The 22,110-nt window shown below is 52.9% G+C and overlaps 6 protein-coding genes across 6 annotated transcripts; 4 read left to right on the top strand and 2 right to left on the bottom strand.

Moving 5' to 3' along the window:
- Positions 1 to 3,372: 3,372 nt before the first annotated feature.
- BROUX77_002211 (uncharacterized protein) lies at positions 3,373 to 4,876 on the top strand (the record flags this gene model as incomplete). The annotated part of the gene is made up of 2 exons (XM_073746727.1): positions 3,373 to 3,788; positions 3,907 to 4,876. The coding sequence occupies 2 exons, from the start codon at positions 3,373 to 3,375 to the stop codon at positions 4,874 to 4,876; spliced, it is 1,386 nt and encodes a 461-aa protein (XP_073607293.1).
- A 5,201-nt stretch (positions 4,877 to 10,077) lies between these two features.
- On the top strand, positions 10,078 to 10,395 carry BROUX77_002210 (uncharacterized protein; the record flags this gene model as incomplete). The annotated part of the gene is made up of 1 exon (XM_073746726.1): positions 10,078 to 10,395. The coding sequence occupies one exon, from the start codon at positions 10,078 to 10,080 to the stop codon at positions 10,393 to 10,395; it is 318 nt and encodes a 105-aa protein (XP_073607292.1).
- Positions 10,396 to 11,275: 880 nt separating this feature from the next.
- Positions 11,276 to 11,941, top strand: BROUX77_002209 (uncharacterized protein; the record flags this gene model as incomplete). Its single annotated transcript, XM_073746725.1, has 2 exons — positions 11,276 to 11,593; positions 11,666 to 11,941. 2 exons carry the CDS (start codon positions 11,276 to 11,278, stop codon positions 11,939 to 11,941), a joined length of 594 nt encoding a protein of 197 aa, XP_073607291.1.
- A 2,336-nt stretch (positions 11,942 to 14,277) lies between these two features.
- On the bottom strand, positions 14,278 to 15,054 carry BROUX77_002208 (uncharacterized protein; the record flags this gene model as incomplete). The annotated part of the gene is made up of 1 exon (XM_073746724.1): positions 14,278 to 15,054. One exon carries the CDS (start codon positions 15,052 to 15,054, stop codon positions 14,278 to 14,280), a length of 777 nt encoding a protein of 258 aa, XP_073607290.1.
- Positions 15,055 to 17,317: 2,263 nt separating this feature from the next.
- BROUX77_002207 (uncharacterized protein) lies at positions 17,318 to 18,535 on the bottom strand (the record flags this gene model as incomplete). The annotated part of the gene is made up of 1 exon (XM_073746722.1): positions 17,318 to 18,535. The coding sequence occupies one exon, from the start codon at positions 18,533 to 18,535 to the stop codon at positions 17,318 to 17,320; it is 1,218 nt and encodes a 405-aa protein (XP_073607289.1).
- Positions 18,536 to 20,394: 1,859 nt separating this feature from the next.
- BROUX77_002206 (uncharacterized protein) lies at positions 20,395 to 21,934 on the top strand (the record flags this gene model as incomplete). The annotated part of the gene is made up of 2 exons (XM_073746721.1): positions 20,395 to 20,494; positions 20,559 to 21,934. 2 exons carry the CDS (start codon positions 20,395 to 20,397, stop codon positions 21,932 to 21,934), a joined length of 1,476 nt encoding a protein of 491 aa, XP_073607288.1.
- Between the last annotated feature and the right edge of the window lie 176 nt (positions 21,935 to 22,110).

Below are 22,110 nucleotides of genomic sequence, written 5' to 3'. Positions count from 1 at the left end.
GCTCATACGTGGAGGAGTGTGCACACTGTGTACCTACTGGGATACCCGTAAGCCCAGGCACAGACGGCTGGCTCTAGTATCGTTGTCCCGCTGCTGACAAAGCCCAGATAGAACATGAAACAGAGGCATCCATAGCCTATCATGAATATGAATTTGTTTGTTGGTAGAGAAGAGTCCGTCTTATCATTACAAGTTGTACAAGTGCTGGGAGCGCGAATTGAGTTGGTTATGGTGCTGCCTTGGAGAGTAGCCCGTTTCAACTGCAACGATGGTGATACAAAGCAACACCAGGCAAACGGGAAAAGCGGGATCACCGCTTTGTCAGCCATGAGAGGCCCACCAGACAACAAAAATGGCAAGGTACAGGTGCCACAGCAACCCTTAGGCTTGGCGCAAGTTCTGGGGCTATCTCAAATGTTGCTGACCAAAGCAGAAATGGTAGTTAGAGAGAGGGAGAGAACCAATTAGGCGCCACGAGATTGATAGGCCGCTCGCACCAGCGGTATCTTGACGCTTTGTGTAGTTGGCACCCATGTGTTAAAAGCCTGGCTGTCACGAGCTTCTCGGGACCAGACCAACATGGACAGTCTGGTCGAGGCTGCGTGGCGTGGTGTGTGTGGTGTAAAAATCGCAAGCACGTTGAGGCCGAGACATGATCTGTTTTGAGTGCGGCGTCTGCGTGCTTGATCGTGATGTGAATGATGTTGTGTTGTATTTGATTGGTGATTGATACAACGACTCATTGGCAGCGGAACCTCCCACCTATCCGCCGACGCACACCACACACATCTACGCATTTGTATGTACAAGAAACTGGCCAATTCCGAGATGGTGTCCGCAAACTGCACCCCTTTTCTATTTTTTTTTCTTTCCTCCTTTCGAAACATGAATGACTTGTTGGTAACCCCTGTCTGCAGCCCGTTGCTGTTCTGCATCCGACTCGTGCGTCTTTTTTGCTTGTTTGTTTATTTTTCCCAGGCTATTTTTACCTGCTTTTGCGCCTTCAGCTTCTTGACTGTTATCTATACTTGTACATTTGTCCATAGCATCCATCAAGCAAGAAGCACAGAGCAGCGCACAGCACCAAAACCGCCCGGCTAAGGCTGAGTTTTGAAGCTGTACAAAGCAAAACCTCAGCCTCCTCAGCACTGGTCTTTTGTGTATCTGTGTGCATGTGTGCATGTACGTATATATGTCTGTACATACATTCTTGTAGCTAATCAACTTTCCACAACCACAAGCAGAGTGCCGCGGGCGGTGACTGAATATCAGGCTGACTTAATGCCAAGCATTGATGGTGCTTCTTAATCGTCATTGGGTTGGACGCTGGCTTGATGGTGCTAAGTTGATTTCAGCAGGCCGCTAACAGCCACTAACGTGCCGTTGTTTGGCAGCGGGGCTTGCGCTAACAGCGAAGAAAGGGAGACCTGCAGAGGGGCTTCCTTGTACTGTACCAGTTTGGTATAGTAGAGTGGTAGCAGTATAACCGCAGCTTAGTCAATAGAAGTGCAGAGGGCTTCGCAGCACAGGACAGCGCAAGTCTGCCTGGAGCACATGGTTGCCTGGCACTGGGCCCTGCTAAGCCCTTCTGAAGTGTGCACTAAAACACTGCAGAGAAATTGAGGGATGCAGGGGGTCCAAGGCATCAGCAATGGGAAACGCCAAGTTTCAATGGCAGAATCGCAAGCTTTCTACACTGCGTGTTTGGAAAACTATCACCACAGACAGAGCTTTCTCGTTTGGTGCAGCCTGGAGTAAAATCGCCTGGCTGGGCCATTCTCTGGACTTTTAGCATGGCTTGGCTTGCACTTTGAACCTCGCTTCGCTTTCTTAGCGCTCTCAGTGCTTCTCGTCCACGTTGGGCTTAGACGGATTTTATCAATTCAATCCATGGCCGACGGATTCCTTTTTTTCGCTGCTTTTTCTTATCGTTGTTCTGCTCACTAATGCTCGCTCGTTTCGGCTGTGCTCATGGCACTGTGCTGTGAGAGCAAAGCTAGCCGTGTTTGGTTTGCTTGATGCATCAGACGGACGGGCTTTGGTGTTGGTTTATTTCCTTCATATTTTTTCTTGGGGGTTTATTGGCTGGGTGGCAGGTGCTGGCCGATGACGTGTGCTGGAACGAACACATATATACATAAATATTTGTGCACATGGGGTTATGCATGTACAAACGATGGCCGAGGGAGCGGGTGGGAGTTGTGCACTATTTCTTGCACAAGTACACAAAGCATGCACATGCACATAATTGGACCTGCACTTGGCCAATCGTGATACGCACAATATCGTGATCTTTTGCTGATCCCAATGGCTGCGCTCCCCTCTCGAAACAGAACCGCCTAGCCAGCCATTCTAAACCCCGAACAAGCAATCCGGCTGCGAAATAAAAGTCTGCCCGCTGTCCGATGCCCGCTGTCCGCTGTCCGTGGGCTGGAAGAACAAGCTCACCTCAGGACTTTAGTCTCTAGCCGTGTACATCCATATGTGTGCATGGGGGCAGAGTCGACGGACAGCCAAGGGGAGGGGGAATAGAATTCCCGAGCATTCCGAGCCAGACGCCCCTAACCATTCTTCCCTTTTTGTCTGTTTTCTCTCTTTTTATTCCCTCTTTTTCTGCATCATCGCGTGCGGGTTTCTTGCCTCTCATCTCACGCTGGCTGTTTGTAGCCCTGCCCCAGCAAAATCCCTTTCATCATTTTACTTTTTTTTAATCATTTTTTATACCTCTTGTCTTTTCCTTCAGTGGGCCTGTCGTGCTAAAACCCCAGTATTACAGCGCTGTCCAACAGGCCTACGGGCGCTAAACAGGATTCCAGTTGTAATTGCATCTGGACAGGCGCGAAGACAAGTCAGCCAAAACGCACGAACCCTCACTACCAGAACCAAACCCAGCACCTAGTTTTTTTTGTCTGTCATTGCATCCATCGGAGCCAGTTCTTTTCTTTTCTTTTTTATTTTCTTTTTATTTCTTCTCTTCCTCTTCCATCTCCCCGTCCCTTCTCTTAAGAAGCATAAGTCCCCCTTGGCTTCATGAAGTCGGCTTCTGTCGTTCGCGATCGATCCTTTTTCAGGTCCCTTCAACTCAGCGTCCTCGTTTTTCTTTTTTCCTTTTCCTCCTTTCTGCCCAGCGCCTTTCGTCGATTCTCGCCTTGGCCTACCTGTCTCAATCTCCGTCTTGATTCCGACAGAGACCATCATCATCATCTCTCGACGCCGTTCAGTCGCCGTTAGCATCATCGGCATCGACATCGACACCAGCCTCGACAGGTCTCATCACTCATCGTCACATCTCCTCGCCTCCCCTTATCGTCTCTGTCTGTGTCTCTTGTCATCATTTCAGCCTCTTCTTCATCCTCCTCCACAGCCTTCAACATGGCCGACTTCTTGTCGTCCCTGATGCAGGCCACGAAGCCGAAGCTCAACGGACCTTTGAATCTTGCTGCCCTGAACCCTTTTCCTCAAAAGTATCGCCATATCCGTGGCCGGAGTCGCCAGAAGAGCAACGTCGCCCTGCCAAACCCGAACGATGTCACCCATCTCCAGACCTCCTTCAACGTCTCAGATTCAATCCGTGCTCTGCAGCGTCATCGATGGACCCCTCTCGACCTACAGTACCTTTTCCTTGCCGCCTTGATAATGTTCTGCATGTACATCACACCGTCAGCCCCGTTGTTGAAGCTGGTGTGTATGATTGGTGCTTCCATCATATTCCTGATGCCCGTCACGCGGCAATTTTTCTGGCCTGCCCTGCCAGTTTGGTCCTATTTGCTCTACTTCTTCTGCAGCCGGTAAGTGGCATAAACCTCAATCGTCCAATAGAAACCGCCTGCAATGAGAAATATGGCATCCGCATACTGCATCGATTCAGGACCTCATCAACTAACCGTCTGTCCTGACCGAATTTAGCTTTATCCCCGCCGGCTACAGACCTCATATTTGGGTGCGCGTGTTGCCTGCCTTGGAGAACGTCCTCTACGGTGCCAACCTGTCAAATATCCTATCCGCCCACACCCATCCCATCCTTGATCTTCTGGCATGGCTACCCTACGGCATCTGCCACTTTGGTGCTCCTCTCGTGTGCGCTCTCATCATGTTCGCTTTCAGCGCGCCGGGCACCGCTCCCGTTTTTGCCAAGGCCCTGGGATGGATGAACGTTCTGGGCGTTACTATCCAGCTCATTTTCCCCTGCACTCCCCCGTGGTACGAAAACGAGCGTGGCCTTGTGCCCGCTGCCTACGGTATGCCGGGCTCTCCAGCCGGTCTTGCCCGCGTGGACAAAATTCTCGGCGTCGACATGTACACGACAAGCTTCACGACAGCTCCTCTTCCCTTTGGCGCTTTCCCCTCGATGCACTCGGGTAATGCCGTCCTCGAGGCCATGTTCATGAGCTACTGCTTCCCCCACCTGCGGCCTCTTTTCATCGCCTATGTTGGTTGGATCTGGTGGGCTACCATGTACCTCAGCCACCACTACGCCATCGACCTGGTTGGTGGAGCTCTTATCGCCCTTGCGTTCTTCTACTTTGCCCGCACGCGTTTCTTGCCCCGCCGCCAGGCTGACAAGGCGTGGCGCTGGGACTACGAGTATGTCGAGTATGGCGAGCGCCGCAGTGTCTTTGATGAGGAGTTTTCGGCCTACTCTCTTGGTGTCCTCGGCCCTTCACGTCTGCAAATAGACAGCGACGAGTGGACTGTCGGCAGCAGTTCCGGCATCACCTCGAGTAGTGGCAGTGTTAGCGGCAGCATGAGTCCTGTAACGGACGATACACCGCGCCGCAGCACATTTTCCATGGAGCTCGAAGAAAATGGAACACCGTGGGAAAGCACGTATACCACCACGGAAAGCGAGATCAACGAGGTTGTTCTCGTTCGGTAGTGCTTCTTTTCGCGTTGGTTTTGTTTGTCCTTTTTCACGTTTGTATTTATAACACTATAATAGCTTCTGTTTGTGCCTCCTCGCTTTCTCTTTTCCTTCTGCCAATCTCGCTGCCTTCGCTCCCCTCATCACGCTTTTTCTTCTGGGACTCTTTGCTTTCTTTTTCTTTTTTTGCGTTTGGCTCTGCTTCGTCACACTCGTTCATACAGCGCGAATTTCCGTGGGCACAAATCTCATTTCACGCATCTACTTGCATAGCGCGGCTGGTTCACGGCTTTTTTTTCTTTTACCCTTTCTTATTTTGCTAGTCCTTTCTCTTTTTTCCGCTTCCCCCCTTGTTCTCCCACAAATCACACACACACACCTTAATGAGACTTACGACACGAATGGGTTTTCTGGCACTTTGGCATCTGGACCTGTCATATCCTAATTTTCCATCAACAATACTTTTTTCTCTTAACTAACTTGCTTGAATCTTCTTGGTGCACATGTCGGCTGCTTATTTGCTCTGAAAAAACAAAACAAGTACTAACAGTAATTGAACCTTTTGCCCTGTGTGTCTTTGCGAACGAAGCGGCGTGGCCTTCCTTCGTCATACGCCAGACACTCTATTATTGGTGCCTTAGACTTTGCTGTTAAAGTCTACCTTCTCTCTCTCTGTGTGTCTCGGAGTCTTGTTTTCTGTCCGTGGGCTCGACACCCCAGGACTCGTTAGACTTTCTTCTTTGGGGCATATTTTGCGCCGAGAGACCAAGGCGAAACAGTGAAGCAGCGGCGCGCGATTAGGGGGGAGGGAGGGTGACAGGCAGCGAAGATATGTAACTAGAAAAGAGAGAAAGAAAAAAAATGGCACAAACTGGACTGGAAGATACTTCTTTTTTCGTCTGCCTGGTGAGCGTCTCGTCTCGTCTCGTCCTGCCCTGCTTCATCAAGCCAGCCAAACGCGACAGGAGAGTTAGTCCGTGAGGCACCTTTTGAGAAGCGAGTCTGTAGTTGGTTCTTTTTTTCTTTTTTCTCCAACTCTGCCCGTTGCCTGTTGTGATGCGCTTCATCGCTGTTTCAAAGCCCTTTTGCCCCTCCCTTTTAATCCCGTCACATCATTTTGTACCAAGTTCTTTTTTTTTTCTTGTTCTTCTTTTCAGTAACTAGGGAATCACGAGACATGTATTGGTTACGCGCTCAAGTAAAGGCCAACGCTATAACAACTTGATGCTGCTACTGTCGCTGGATAAGCCTTACAACCAATGACGTTTCTCTTCTTCTGTCTTGATATTGAATGCCGTGTGATGCTTTGTTGTTAGATGGCCGTCCTTCACATGGCCGTCGACAATAAGAGGCTCTTCTCGTTTTTGGGATCTTGTGTTTCTGACAAGCTACTACGCGGTTATTAGGACAGGCTATTTGTAGAAGTGTCATGACGTGTTTTCGTGTGTGTCTCTCTTTATGTGCGTGTAAGTGTTCCAGGATGTGTTTGATATCCGTCAACTAAAAGACGAATATCGCGATATGTGGGAGTCTACTCATGTTTTTCCTCTTTCAATTGTACGGAGCTTCACGGTCCACTCGTGACACAGCCATGCAGCCCTAGATCTGATTTTCCGTGATTCACATCGCAGTGTAATGATTGGCAAGACCAACATACATCGACCAGGAATAGTACTGCTAATCGTGTGAGTACCTGTATGTAGGTCAACCCTTGCACACGGAGCCGATGCCGAGATGGCACTCCATTTTACCGGCCTACCGGACTTGGGTCGCCGGCAGACATATCCCGGGGCGGAATATTTTGTCTGTAACTAGTGACCCCATCGTCTAGTTCTGCTGAAGCTTTTTTTGACCCTATATAACTCAGCTGTCATCCCTTGAACTCAAGATGACTCAAGTCTCTCTGGCCGCGACCGCCAGCAGCCAGGCGGCCCATCCGTCTACGGCAGACACCTGGCGGGCGCCTGACCTCGACTAATTGCCACCGGGCCACATGTTGTCCTTATACGCTTATTACTACCAGCACGTGGAGACACTGGCATGGCGCTGCCTGCTCGTCATTGGGCATAAAAGAGGCGTCTGGGGATGACTTGAGACTTGTTTCAGGAATACGGGACTGGGAAAGAGGCTGTCAAAGACAGAGTGTAGAGGGCTTGGAAATGGCGACAGCGACTCGGGCTCAGGCCTGCGACCATCTTGTTCTTTTTCAGCCAGGGGCTCTACCGGGGCCAAAGCGTCTATATTAAGCGTTCTGACAGGTCGTATGGTCATTTTTTATTAGAACCTGATTAGCAACATTCCACCTAACAAAACTTTCTTACAACCAGAGCGTCATGGAGTCAAGTTCATCGGAACTACTTGGGGCCTTTCCTTGGCCGACATGGTTCTTGGATGCATTAGGCTTCCATAACAGTCTGTGAAGACTGTCTCCAAATCATACCGGCATGAATGGTTCGATACTCAGTTTGACGTGTTATTCAAAGGCATGTAGCTAGCGTTCGCCGCTGAGCAGCTTCTCAGTCAACTCCCTAATTGGATAGACAAGGAACGCAACTGTTGTGCTGGCTACTCCCACGACACCATCGGGAATCTCTCCGTGGCTCAAGATGGCCTTTTCTAGTGTGACGTCTGCTGTACACACGGTCCGCCACAGATTACAGCTTATTCTGGAAGCTCATGGTGTCATTGATGCCCACATGATATGTTTCCATCTGGCCCTGGTGGACATTGATTGTATTCCGAATTCCAAGCAAAAGTACACGCTGCTTACTTTTTTTCCCGAAAGGGGGGGTGGTAGATGAATCAGGTGTTGCCGGGCCCTTGATATTGAATCAGATAAATGAGGGTTATGAATGGACGCCGTCATTGAAGAAGTATGTATGTCCAGGTCTCGCCGTCTTGAGAAATTTGAGCGCAATGCGATGTAAGATTTGGCAATCTTGGACATTAGCAATAGCATAACTGGGGCTATAATCAGACAGATGATGACATCGATGCAAATTTGCCTCGGTTAGTCCACCACAAGGGGACTGATTATGGGGTTGGTTATCACATTTGTCTCCCGTATGCCGAGATTTCCAGGTAGATGAACAGACTGACAAGGAATATGATCATGAGGAACTTCGAGTTACACAGGCCGAGAATGGCATGACTTGACTCGGCTGTTTTTCACTACACTGAGATTACCAACAAACCCGTTACAAGTTGTGATAGCTGGCTCGTCTACCACATGCGACCATAGCCTGTAGAAAGCACGGGATCCCGTCCGCTCTCCCTTAGTTAACCTACAGAGCGCCGGACCAGTACTACGGTGGGTGACCACGTGGGAATCCCCGGTGTTGCATGTTTCTCTTTTTGCATTGTGTTGTCTTTTTGCCATTGGAGTGAAAGACAGGTAATATAGAATCAATCAATCAAGCCATTGGAGTGAACAAGTTGATCTAGATCATATCAAATGAAGAGACATACGGACCAGCAGCCAAAGATGTCAACTCTGAACTGGGACCTTGGTACTCTCAAACCAAAGCTATCAAAAACACAGGCTAGCGTACATTCTCATGGGTTGACATTACGAGTGAAATCAGGAGCGGCAATCATGTACCCGGTTGGAGTGACACTATATTTAACGTCCACCGCGCACAAGAGCCCAAGGATCTGTTAGCTGTTGTTGTTGTTGTTGTTTATTTTTACGCCGTGTGCCAGGGTTCATTGGTCGAAGGGGCGTCACAGGCGGCTAGTCCACCTGTGAAAAGAGTATAACCATGAAAAGAGCAGGTCTACACCTGAACGAAGAGAACAAACAGCTAGAACACAGAGGCTTGCAGCCTCCGGAGCGACCCTCAAGTCACCCCAAAGGTCCCAGTAAAACAAACAACGAAATACACAAAGTTAGACAAAGAAAAGGTAGAAAATGGCTCGGTCTTTCTGCCGGCCTATGCTCGGCTGATGAGGTGTTGCCGCCCCGAGCCCCTCTGTGCCAGTTTGTCGACTCTCTCGGCCAACGTCTTTGCCCCTCGTGCCGTCTTCAATAGACGTTCTACCCATGACCTGCTGTACCTTTTCTGTAGGCCTTTGCATGTCCAAACGTGTGGGCCGTCTTTCTCGGCCCCGCATCTCTCGCACCCCAACGGCGTGTCGTGCCCGAAGCGGACGTGGTACTTGTCCAAATCTCCGTGCCCCGGCCTTGCCGCGAGGACTCTGCCGACGCTGGCTCGGTTCTGCTTTCCGGCCGTAGCCTTCCATGCCACCAGTGTTTCCAGATTTCGCCCAGTGCTTTTCCACCATCGATCTATCGCTGCTTGGAACTCCCGCTTGCGCCATCGTTCCAGCGCAGCCAAAGTCCACAATGGATTGAGCTGGGCTGATTCCTCTGTGGTGGCCTCTTTCGCCGACTCGGGATCTCCCGTGTACAGACGGATATTTAACGTCTAGCCTAGGTATCTTCTAACCCTAACCCTTGCGGCTTGATAATTTCATTTATCTCAGCCCTCATCAAGGACCGATGGTGTAGTTGGTTATCACGTTTGTCTAACACTCATTCACGAATGGATGGACACAAAAGGTCGGCGGTTCAAGTCCGCCTCGGTTCACTTTTTGCCTTCTTCAGGCAGAATTTGTGCTTCGCATGCTCTTCTGGCTTTTTTGTTGTCTTTTTTTGTCTCCGAAACTCACAACCGGTGTCAAGCGGCATCCGCCGCTCGCGAACGTCGTCAGAAAGAATTTCAAATGAGAGTGCAGCTTACTTGCTGCCCGCCTCCGGTCAATCAACCCGGATATTTCTACCCTACCAATAGAACAACAAAGTCTAGAGCCCGATAATCCAGCGGCCGAACTGCAACAGGGCATCTCCGACATCTTGACAAAATCCACAACAAAGTCCTCTGACAAAGGCCACGGTAGCCCCTGGTGGAACTCCTCGTGCAAGGAGGGCGCGATACGACACCGCAAAGTGAGAAAGCGCTGGAAAAAACGAAGAGAAGACCCAGTCTGCCGGAACGCTTTAAAACGTGTAACACAACGCCCAAGGACGGCGGTCCGCAACGCCAAAAGGAAGTTCTTTAAGTCTCTCACCGCTGTTCAGGATGCCTCTCCCTTGTTCCCTTCGTGGTTACACCCACGGTGGCTGCTTGGCCCACTCCAGTTAGTCACTGGAGGAGAACCGCACCGTCCTCTCCCGCTCGTTGGAACTGGTGAGCAGTTGGTGCGCAGAGAACGGCATGGCGCTCGACCTCGCCAAGTCTGACCTCCTACACGCGACGCGCAAAATTCACGGCCTGAGCCCGAGCCCGCGCCTCCCGGACGGCTCCACACTCCAACCTGTGGACCCCCGTGGAACTCTGCGTTGGCTGGGCGTTCTGTGGTTTCGCAACCTGTCGTTCCTGCCGCACATCCGCGACGAGGCTCAGAGGACGGCGCCCGTAATCCGCGGCATTCAGATCCTGTCCGGCTGCTGGAAGGGCGCGCCAATAAAGGGGACTCTCACCGCAGTCCGAGCCTGCGTGGTCACGAAACTGACGTACGCAGCGGCCACGTAGTGGCGCCCTGGCCCTTCACCAACGAAACCTACCCATGGCCTCCGAGGGGCTGCCCAGATCCTAGACCGCACAGTGAGGAGGGGACTACGCGCAACATTGCCCCTATATTGTACGACGCCATGTGCAATATTCAACCTGGCATCGGGGTTCCCCCCTCATGAGCTGCGTACTCGACCACCTCCTGGCTTCGGCCGGCATCAGGGTATCTCTTGCTCCGCTAAATCACCCTTTAGGGCTCGGCGACACCGCTGGTGGCAAGCTGGGCATGCTCAAGGGGCTGCTCCCGGCATGACCTCCAGAACAGAGAGGTCTCCACCCTGATAACGCTTGACATCGAAGCCGCCTGTGACAGCGTCCTCCCAGGCCGCCTGGCATGCCGGCTCCTCGATTATGTCTTCCCAAGCTGAGTATGTCGATGGACGCGCTCCTTCGCATTGAACCACTCGGCCCACGTCCGGATAGACTCCTTCATCGCCCCTACCAACCAGCTATGGGGAGGGTAAAACGGCCTGAGCTTCTCCCGCGGCAAGACTGAGTTACAACATTTCCACCGGGCTGCTGACCCCGGCCCAACAGTGACGATTGATGGGAACACCATCCAACCAAATAGGGAAACCAAGTGGCTGGGTATCCATCTGGATTCCAAGCTCAACTTCCACGTGCACGTCAAAGATATGACGACGAAAGCTAACGAGCAGCCGCCCATGCCCGCTCCTTGGCAAACGTCATTCGCGGCGTCCCAGCCAATCTCCTCCGTCTCGCGGCTTGCGCCGCCATATTCCCCGTTCTTCTATACGGCGCCTCCGTGTAATGCCATGGACCACAAATATACCTGACCACAGGCAGACTGAGCTCCGCCCGCCAAACGCAACTCGTTAACATGGTCTCCAAGGCCATCGTCAGCACAGCCAAGGCTATTGTCTCTGCGTACCGCACGACTCCCCACGCGGCCCTCTTTAGGGAAGCCGGTGTTCTCCCCGCCCGAATCATGCCAGACCGCTGTCGCCACGCCGCAGCCGTCCGCATCGCAGGCCTGGACGATCGACACCCCCTGGCGCGCATGGCCAGAGCCCGCACGCACACGCTTCTCACCCTCCGTCACAACGAACTGCCTCGAGCACCCTCCGCGACCCGCATCCTGCCGCTGAGCTACCCACCGCCCAAGCCTCCAGAGACGAAAAGCGACCGCCAGACCCGCGTGGCCAAAGCACGCATCGCCCACATTCCGTATTGAGACCTGCAAGTCTTCTCGGACGGCAGCAAACTGCAGGACGGATCCACAGGAGCAGCCGCGACACTGTACATCGCCGGCCTAGACCTACCGCCGGTCGCCACTCATCTGGGCAAGATGATGGAAGTCTACGACGCCGAGCTGTTCGGGGCCCTGGCTGGCCTCAAAACCGCCTTCGAGTCACCTGCCTCCGCCTTCGCCGAGAACGTTGTCATCATGCTGGACAACCAAGAAGCCGCCTATCGCCTCCTTGTCGGCCATCCCACACCATCGTCGCAAGACATCATCCTGGACTTCCGCGCCACCGCCGCGTAGTGGCTAGCACGCTCGCGCAACCCCATGTCTCCTGGCCCGGGACGGGTCATTGTACAATGGATCCCCTGTCACGCCGACATTCCGGGCAACGAAGCGGCCGACCGGGCCGCCAAGACCACCTCCTCTTCGCCCCCTCCCGAAGGCCCCACCTCGGTTAGCCTCGCAGCTCTCTCATCGTGGGCTCGGGCTAAGCACGTGAGAGACATCGCCGCATACTAGCAAAACCACATCCCCGGCACCTACCTAGAACTCCAAATTCCATGATACACATAGGCCCCACCGGAGCTCTCTCTGCCCCGTTTCTACCTGAGCTTCATCCTACAGTGCCGCACGGCCCATGGAGACTTCGCACTGTAACACGAGAAGCTAGGCCACCCCGGAGAGTTGGAATTGCTCGTGTGGTATGCCGAAGACCCGCACCAACTTCCTGCTCTGCAGACTCGCCCGGTGGCAAGCGAAGGCCGCCGCACCCAGACTTCGCCTTGGGAACATCCAGAGCCTTCTCGGCTCCCCGGAAGGTACCACCCGTTTTGCCCAGTTCCTTACGAATTCCGATTTCCTGACACGGCGGTACTCTGTACCTGTCCATTACCACCCCACATCACCCCTGCCCGTGTCTGGTCCGGCCGAAAGACCCCAAACATGAAATCCTTAGGTTTGTAGCTCATCGTGTCCCACGTAGCTACCCCTTTAAACCCAGCGCATTGTGGGTGTTAGCCGTAGTTTTTCACATAGAAGTCCGCATGTCCCCACAAGGATGAGGTTGTGACTCACATGCACCTACCTCGGGCCGTGACTCTAAGGTTGTTCTGTACGTGACAGCTTCCTGCGTGACTACAACAATAAATAAAAACAAAAGGGGCTGCTCCCGTACAGGATAGCCGCGAGGCTCCCTGCCAGGTGCAAGGGAGTGCTCCCGTCAACTTGTACCCCGCTGCAAGGCGGCAAGGAGGCCGCAGCCGCGGCACACCTGCTACTAGTCCGCTCATCTGACCCCTCTGGTCTCTGGATCTACACTGACGGATCCAACCTGAGTGAGGGCATAGTTGGCGCCGGGTGGACGATCATTCAGGACGGAAAGGTCTTGCGCACGGGCAACTGCCCGGTTTCTCGTTTGCCGAGAATTCCTCGTGAGTGGACATGTTTGATAAAGACATCCATTATTGCTATGCTGACCCCTACTTTGACCTCTGCCCGACTCTACCACCGTACGTTCTACCCTCATGAGCTCTGGCAAGTCACTTCCAGATGTTAATCAATACTATATAGATGCCAAAACCTCGTCTCCGTGATCATCTCATAATCTGTAGAATTAACGCTCTTAGTACGCAGTTCCGAGCAAAGATGTCAGTGGAGGTGGAGGCGTCGTTAGGGCTTGGGAACAACCTTGACGTAGCACAAAAGACAGTTTGTAATGGGCAAAGTTACGGTTGTGACGTCATACGGTGCCTAGGTGAAAGGAAATGGACAAGATGTCAGTTTGCTCCATTCTTCTCCTTCTCCACGTTTTATCTATCATGGCAATTAACTACATACAAATGGACTATAGAGAGTTAACTTGATGCACGTGAACATTTCTCTACAATATTCATAAATCATGACGACCCAAATTTGCCCCTTTTATATGTCTGGTCACGATAATACAGATATTACGAATTGAATTGGATTATTTGCAATTAGATTGATTTTGCTTTGATCTGCGTATTCCACGTCAGCACACTCAAGTGCATGAAGGGCTGCGATGGCTTTGGCATTTGCGATTTTATTTCATTTACTAGTTGGTGTAGACCCTGCGAGCGTGTCCTTTGGGTACCCTACGACCCAACCTGCTCCGGTAAAACCAGAAGCCAGCATGGAACCGTCCGAGTTCGCCCATATGTCGTCGGGACACCTGCTCCGCCGTTCAGCATGTTTCTGCACCTCCTCCTCCTTGCCAGCGAAGGGCAGATATCTAGGGTATAGTGTTATAGCTGTTTTGTCATACAGGTAGCTGGCCTGTAGTATCGATTTTGGTAGAAGCCTGCGGAGTGCGTAAACTCGCGCGTCTCTCTTGTCCCGTACTAGCATGTGATTAAGGTCAAGGGTTGCTAGCCGGATGGCTTCTCGGTGATGGAGGTCGTCTAGGATGAGTTCCATCGTGGGGATTTTGGCTGCGTGATGGAGGAGGGCGGTCGAGGTCGTGCAGTACACCAGGAGGGCCGCCCGGAGGGCTGCCCGTAATGTCTTTCCCAGTTGAGACTCTAAATGCACAATCTGCCGCCTGCGCATCCGTAAAGGCCACCATGCGTCCGCAGCAATTGTTAGAATTGGTATGACACACGCACGCACTGGATGTATTAGGACTCTGTTGGAGCCCCTTTGTAGACTCCGGAGAGCATCCTGATTCCACTGATAGCCTTTTGGGCTTTTCTCACGGCCAGAGCGACCTGGGGGCGCGGGGACTGCTTTCTGTGGAGGAGGACGCCTAGCCAGCGTAGGGGTTCGTTGACGCCGACTGGAGCAAGGGATTGTCCGTTGGAGAGGATGACCTCGGGGTTCCCCATGTTTCGCTTGTGGGTAATGTGAATATACCCGGATTTAGCCCAGTCCAAGGAGAGCCCGTTTCCGGAGCACCAGGACTGAACCTCCTCGAGGTCCATCTTGGGGAGAGCAGCATTCTCTCTGAGTGTTAAGAATTTGGCTACGAGACACCCATCGCCTGCATAGCCTAATGCTGTAGGGACTCTTTCGTATAGCGGGGCCATGAAGAGGAGAAAGAGCATGGGTGAGATTGGTGAGCCTTGGGGCAGGCTTCCACCGAGAGGGGTTGGTCGGTCGTGGAAACCATCCAAGGAGACAGTGGAGGTGCGACCTGACAAAAAGGAGGCTGTCCAGCGGCATATTGAAGCGGGCCATCCTTGTGAGATAAACCGGTTCACCATGCGGTTGGGTGTGATGGAGTCAAAGGCTCCCTTGATGTCGAAGGTAAATATAGATGTCGATCGGCCTTGGTTCTTGGCTTCCTCAAGCTCGTCGTACAGGGAGAGGATGAGGTCGGTCCCATCGGATGCAGCCGCGAAAAAATTCCATGTAGGTGTCTTTGAGGAACGGCCACGTGAGTTTAAGAGCTGCATTCGGGATTTTGTCGACTCCAGGGGTGGTGTTTTTTGGTTTCCACATCGCGTCCATAATCTCTTTCTCTGTGAAGCTGTCAAGGGGGTCTGTCGCGCGGACAAAGGGCAGGGGTGGTCATCGCTGGCAGCCTGCTCCGGCACGTGTGTCACGGAGGAGCCGGATTTTGTCAGTCGGAGCTATGATTTCGCGCCCGTCGGGTGCCTTGAGCGGTGGGCTTGTTAGTGGCAACGGTTTGTGCGCCCACTTGACTGTTCGGAAGAGGTCCTTGGCATCCTTAAGCGCAAGCGGTGAGAGACTTAAAGAACTTCCTTTTGGCGTTGCGGACCGCCGTCCTTGGGCGTTGTGTTACACGTTTTAAAGCGTTCCGGCAGACTGGGTCTTCTCTTCGTTTTTTCCAGCGCTTTCTCACTTTGCGGTGTCGTATCGCGCCCTCCTTGCACGAGGAGTTCCACCAGGGGCTACCGTGGCCTTTGTCAGAGGACTTTGTTGTGGATTTTGTCAAGATGTCGGAGATGCCCTGTTGCAGTTCGGCCGCTGGATTATCGGGCTCTAGACTTTGTTGTTCTATTGGTAGGGTAGAAATATCCGGGTTGATTGACCGGAGGCGGGCAGCAAGTAAGCTGCACTCTCATTTGAAATTCTTTCTGACGACGTTCGCGAGCGGCGGATGCCGCTTGACACCGGTTGTGAGTTTCGGAGACAAAAAAAGACAACAAAAAAGCCAGAAGAGCATGCGAAGCACAAATTCTGCCTGAAGAAGGCAAAAAGTGAACCGAGGCGGACTTGAACCGCCGACCTTTTGTGTCCATCCATTCGTGAATGAGTGTTAGACAAACGTGATAACCAACTACACCATCGGTCCTTGATGAGGGCTGAGATAAATGAAATTATCAAGCCGCAAGGGTTAGGGTTAGAAGATACCTAGGCTAGACGTTAAATATCCGTCTGTACACGGGAGATCCCGAGTCGGCGAAAGAGGCCACCACAGAGGAATCAGCCCAGCTCAATCCATTGTGGACTTTGGCTGCGCTGGAACGATGGCGCAAGCGGGAGTTCCAAGCAGCGATAGATCGATGGTGGAAAAGCACTGGGCGAAATCTGGAAACACTGGTGGCATGGAAGGCTACGGCCGGAAAGCAGAACCGAGCCAGCGTCGGCAGAGTCCTCGCGGCAAGGCCGGGGCACGGAGATTTGGACAAGTACCACGTCCGCTTCGGGCACGACACGCCGTTGGGGTGCGAGAGATGCGGGGCCGAGAAAGACGGCCCACACGTTTGGACATGCAAAGGCCTACAGAAAAGGTACAGCAGGTCATGGGTAGAACGTCTATTGAAGACGGCACGAGGGGCAAAGACGTTGGCCGAGAGAGTCGACAAACTGGCACAGAGGGGCTCGGGGCGGCAACACCTCATCAGCCGAGCATAGGCCGGCAGAAAGACCGAGCCATTTTCTACCTTTTCTTTGTCTAACTTTGTGTATTTCGTTGTTTGTTTTACTGGGACCTTTGGGGTGACTTGAGGGTCGCTCCGGAGGCTGCAAGCCTCTGTGTTCTAGCTGTTTGTTCTCTTCGTTCAGGTGTAGACCTGCTCTTTTCATGGTTATACTCTTTTCACAGGTGGACTAGCCGCCTGTGACGCCCCTTCGACCAATGAACCCTGGCACACGGCGTAAAAATAAACAACAACAACAACAACAGCTAACAGATCCTTGGGCTCTTGTGCGCGGTGGACGTTAAATATAGTGTCACTCCAACCGGGTACATGATTGCCGCTCCTGATTTCACTCGTAATGTCAACCCATGAGAATGTACGCTAGCCTGTGTTTTTGATAGCTTTGGTTTGAGAGTACCAAGGTCCCAGTTCAGAGTTGACATCTTTGGCTGCTGGTCCGTATGTCTCTTCATTTGATATGAAATGAAAGTCTTTATTTAACCTGTCTACTCGCGAGGGATTCTCGGCATACGACAGGGGACTATTTCTAGTACCAGGAAAAATACATAACAGAAGCAAAAACCAAAACCTAAAACCATGCATACAGAAACCCCACAATCCAAAGTATAATGACAGGAGGTCTCCCACCTGCCCAGCGCAGAGGCTGTCCTTCGTCCGCGTGGTCCAAACAAGACCCAGAGTCCTGGCCTCACCGCCGATGTAGTGATAAAAATATTTGTGCAAAATAAGAAAAAAAAAAGGGGGGTTGGCGGCGTATTCACGCCAGAGGGTTGGCAGCGCGGTTGCGCGAAAAAAGATTGGGCCCCAGATGCTAAGCTGCCCCGGGCAGGGTCGGACCAGGCGGTGGAGGGTCGGGCGGAGGGCGAACTGGGGAGTCCCCTTCCTGCGGGTCCGTTCCCGTTACCGCACGGCGGTGTGCTAGAAGCACCGGAGGACTCTTGGCCGCTTTAGATGCCAGCCAGATGGCTCCACTCTTGGTGGCTATGAGCTTCTGGAAGAAGCCCTTAGCCATCCGTTGAGGGTTGCGGGGGCAGGTCCAGATGTGCTCCGGGGTGGTCTCAGCGTCGCAGAGGGGGCAGGTTAGCACTGCGTTCAAGTGATTGAAACGGCGGTGGTAGTCTGCGTAGTCTCCGTGACCAGAAAGTGCTGTCAGGACAGCGCGGGCGAGCTTGCGCTCAGTGTCGTCAAGAAGGTTTTTCCAGGCCTTCTTAGGAGCCTCGAGAGGTCGGCTCAGGTGAGGTCTGTTGGCACAACCTTCATTCGACCACCAGGTGCGAAACTCGGTGGTGACGCGGGCGCGGAAATGGCTGCGGGCCCAGGAAAGGGACATTCCTACGGGCGTGTAGGCCCTCTCGGCGCCTATCTTGGCTTGTCGGTCCGCGAGCTCGTTGCCCCAGACGTCGGAGTGTCCCGGGACCCAAATCACTTCCACAGCGGGGGCACCATCTGGCCACGGTCTAGGACCTGGGTGGTCAGGGCTTTGGCCAATCCAGTCGGCGCAAATCGTTTGGGCCCTCCGGAGAAGCTCTTCGGAGGTTCCGGGCTTCGCGCCCCATGTCGTGAGGCGGTACACCGCGGCGAGGTTGTCGGAGCAGACCCAGACCTTGCGGCACTGTGGTTTCACCCACGAGTCTACTTTTTCCAGGGCTCTGGCAATGGCCATCACCTCGGCGTCATGAACCTCGGCGTGGAAAGGAATCGGGCAGTTGCCCGTGTCCAGGACTGTCTCGTCCCGAATGATCGCCCACCCAGCGCCGACCCGGCCCTCTCCCAGCTTGGATCCGTCTGTGTATATCCAGAGGTCCGAGGGGGAAGAGGAGCGTACCAAGGCTAGGTGCGCCGCAGCTGCAGCCTTCTTGTCACCCTGTAAATGGGGGCGAGATGATGCAGGCGCGCCCGTGAAGGGGGCCGGGTAGTTTGTGGCCAGGCTGTGCGGGAGCAGCATCTTGAGCCTCCCTATTCTACCCCAGTTTGTGGCTGTCGTTCCGAGCGGGTGGTTTGGCTGCGCGAGAGTGGCCCTAATCTTCATTTGATATGATCTAGATCAACTTGTTCACTCCAATGGCTTGATTGATTGATTCTATATTACCTGTCTTTCACTCCAATGGCAAAAAGACAACACAATGCAAAAAGAGAAACATGCAACACCGGGGATTCCCACGTGGTCACCCACCGTAGTACTGGTCCGGCGCTCTGTAGGTTAACTAAGGGAGAGCGGACGGGATCCCGTGCTTTCTACAGGCTATGGTCGCATGTGGTAGACGAGCCAGCTATCACAACTTGTAACGGGTTTGTTGGTAATCTCAGTGTAGTGAAAAACAGCCGAGTCAAGTCATGCCATTCTCGGCCTGTGTAACTCGAAGTTCCTCATGATCATATTCCTTGTCAGTCTGTTCATCTACCTGGAAATCTCGGCATTTGATAGCGAAACATAGGACTTGACCAATATTCTAAAGTATATTCATTCAACTGCTACTACTTGATATTCATTGGCTTCCATATCGTTGAGGCCTTGGAGATACTTTGACTGAGCCAGCAATACGCTACCCACCACGGGAGGAGCATCCTACAAGACGTGATTGAACGTCTTTCGGCGGCGACACAAATCAATAATATCAAACGCGGCCGGGTCAACTATCGTATAAGTATTTAAAGCTCTCCACTCGACACTCCGCATACTTGCTTTTCTCGCTTCGGCCTTTCTTATCTTCTGATTTAGAACTTCCTGTACTATGCTGTTTTTTTTTTTTTTTTTTTTTTTCCTTTGCCATGTGTTCTTCTTCAGTCTCTGCTTGTTTCATTTTCTTGAACTTGTTTTCTCACTGGTAACAGTGCAGTGTAGATCACTGTTTTTTCAGAGCTTAGTGAGGGTGTGCCATCATGAACTTGCATGAACTATTTTTCTAATGTAAACTTTTGACCAAGTTACCCCGTAATCGCCGGCCGTTGCTTTCACAGAACCTGGGATGCAAGGGTTCCTTTGGCTACTGTCAGAGCAGATAATCCTTCTCGGCAACCGTGTGATTCAGCCGGACATGATACTCCGCATAGTCACCACAGCCCACTCGGGCCGTCAGGATGCGTGTGATGGTGGATCTGTGTTGTCCGCGGAGCGAGTCGTTCTTGTAGAAATAAAATAAATAAACGGTTGATTCGGCGCAAGCTCCAAGGTAACTTCTCGGCTCACATTCCTTAGCCCATGCCTTGTATTTTGTGTTCAGCTGTGGCTTTTTTCCATTGGCGGGCGAACACAACGCAACCAATCCTGGAGTTTACAGGCAAGCCTTTGGGCATCCCGAAGTGGATTCTCTTCTGAGCCCAGAGCCGGTCCATGAGATTTCCCCTTCGGAGACATGCCGTTATACTGGTGCGATGACAGCGAGTACTATGGTGGAACTCTTTACCGTAGGTTCTATTCACCATCACCACCATGTTAAGGAAAGATAACCCATGGCTGCCGGGGCAAGTCCGCGGAAAACAACGTAAATAGACGGCGTTAAGTCATGGATGCACCAGACCCTAGTCAAAAGGGTTTCTAAGCGACGGCTAAACCGACTCATAATGCTACAATGGGCCCGCTCCGCCCGCACCACAAGCTCAGGCCAGCCTGAGATATCGATCTTGGTTGGGCCATGCTTATCTCGAAGCGCCTTGGACAACTGCAGGTTTTTCACGTCTTGCCTGATGCGTTCATGAAGTGAACTGCAGCTTATCGCGCGGCATTTCAAGTGGAGCGCGCGCCCTGGGCGAATGGGAGAGGTTGAAGCCGCCGGAAAGATTTGACCAGAAGGCCAACAAAACGGCCATGGCGCCCACGTCTGAAGCAAGCCGATCGGGACATGAGTTCACCTGTAGCGAATTCGCGATATCGCACGGCAACCCATCACAATGCTGTCTGCTCTGACGATTGCCCCCGTCTTGGCGCTTGCCAGCTGTGCTTCTGCCGAGACAGTCTACGGCGCGGCCGTGTTCAGCCGACATGGAGACCGTGAGTGGATTGCCTCTATGGTGTCAGCCCATGATGTTCATGTGTAGCTAACCCTGGTACCAAGGCACCACCAAGCACTACCGCAACCAGCAGCTGACCACCGTTGGCGCAAACCAGAATTTCGTCATGGGCAGCGCCTACCGCAGCCGCTACCTCCTCGATTCTTCTGAGCACCAGATCGCCAATGTTTCTCAAGACAAGTATGTCTCGTCGCAGGTCTACGCCAGCGCGCCCGACAGCGGTATCCTCCTGGCCACCGCCAACTACTTCCTGCAGGGCCTGTACCCGCCTCTGGACAGCATCAACACCGCCGAGGCCGGAACCGCGCTTGCCAACGGTACCAAGGTCACCGCTCCTCTCTCTAGCTATCAGTACGTGACGCTACACGCCGAGGACGCCAACTCGCCCGACACCATGTGGATCAAGGGCGACGAAAACTGTCCCGCCCTGGCTTCGTCCGTTAGTACGTGGGAGGCTAGCCCAGTCTTTACTCAGCGCGTGACCGACACCAAGGACTTCTTCGAGAGCATGTACCCGGCCCTCGGCGGAGTTTACGACTACACTGATGCATCGCAACTGTCGTACGCCCAGGCCTATGACATCTACGATCTAATCAACGTTGCGCGCATCCACAACGCCAGTTCGCCCGCTGCCAACATCACGGACGACCAGCTCTTCCAGCTGCGCACCCTGGCTGATAGCGCCGAGTTTGGCGCCAACTACAACTCGAGCAACTCCGACTCGGCCATCCACGCGCAGACTCTGGCCTCAGCCTTTGTGACTCAGCTTAACACGACTGTTATCGGCAAGGGAAAGCTCAAGTTCTCGCTCTTCTCCGGCAGCTACAACACCATGTTGGCCTTTTTTGGCTTGCTGCAGCTGCCTGAGGCGTCGTCCGACTTCTATGGCCTACCCGACTACGCATCGACCATGGGCTTCGAGCTGTTCACTGCCGACAACACCTCTGTCTTCCCCACGAACCCGGATACCGACCTTCGTGTGCGCTTCCTCTTCCGCAACGGCACTGCTGGTGCGCTGACGGCTTTCCCCTTGTTTGGTACCGGCGAGGACAGCCTGACCTGGGCCGACTTCAAGAGCCGCATGCAGAGCGTAGCCATCACCTCGGCCAAGGACTGGTGTAATGCGTGCGGCAGCACCCAGATCTTCTGCCTGGGCTACCAGGAACAGACCAGCGTGGCTGCCGCTGTCGCTGCCACAGGATCTGGCGGTGACGGCGACTCCATGTCTAACGCTGTCGCCGGCGTTATTGGTGCCATGGTTACGCTGGGCGTGCTTGCTTTAGCTGGACTGCTAGCCTTTCTGCTTCGCCGCCGGAAGTTGAAGACCGCAGCTGTGGCTACACCAGTTACTTTGGGCAATGCAAGCGTTCACAGCTCGATTGACGAGAAAACGTATGTGAGCATGGAGAGCAAGGTCTAAGCCAAGTGCATTATTTAGAGGCTTGGCCTCAACTGTTTAATTGGAATTTTTGTTGGAAGGGAACTACCGCCGTCTAACTATTGCCCGATGACATCGGTCGCATCATTAACTCACGTGACTTCAAGGTCATATGTTAGTCCTTGGGATCTCATGTTTAAGGTGGCAACTTCAGATCG

The sequence above is a fragment of the Berkeleyomyces rouxiae genome, assembly GCF_048999995.1.
Source record: "Berkeleyomyces rouxiae strain 22BRR77 chromosome Unknown BrBRR77_ptg000002l, whole genome shotgun sequence".
In the NCBI taxonomy this organism is placed as follows: Eukaryota; Fungi; Ascomycota; class Sordariomycetes; order Microascales; family Ceratocystidaceae; genus Berkeleyomyces; species Berkeleyomyces rouxiae.
The sequence above is the reverse complement of the archived record's forward strand: the minus strand, read 5'-3'. Positions and strand labels throughout refer to the sequence as shown.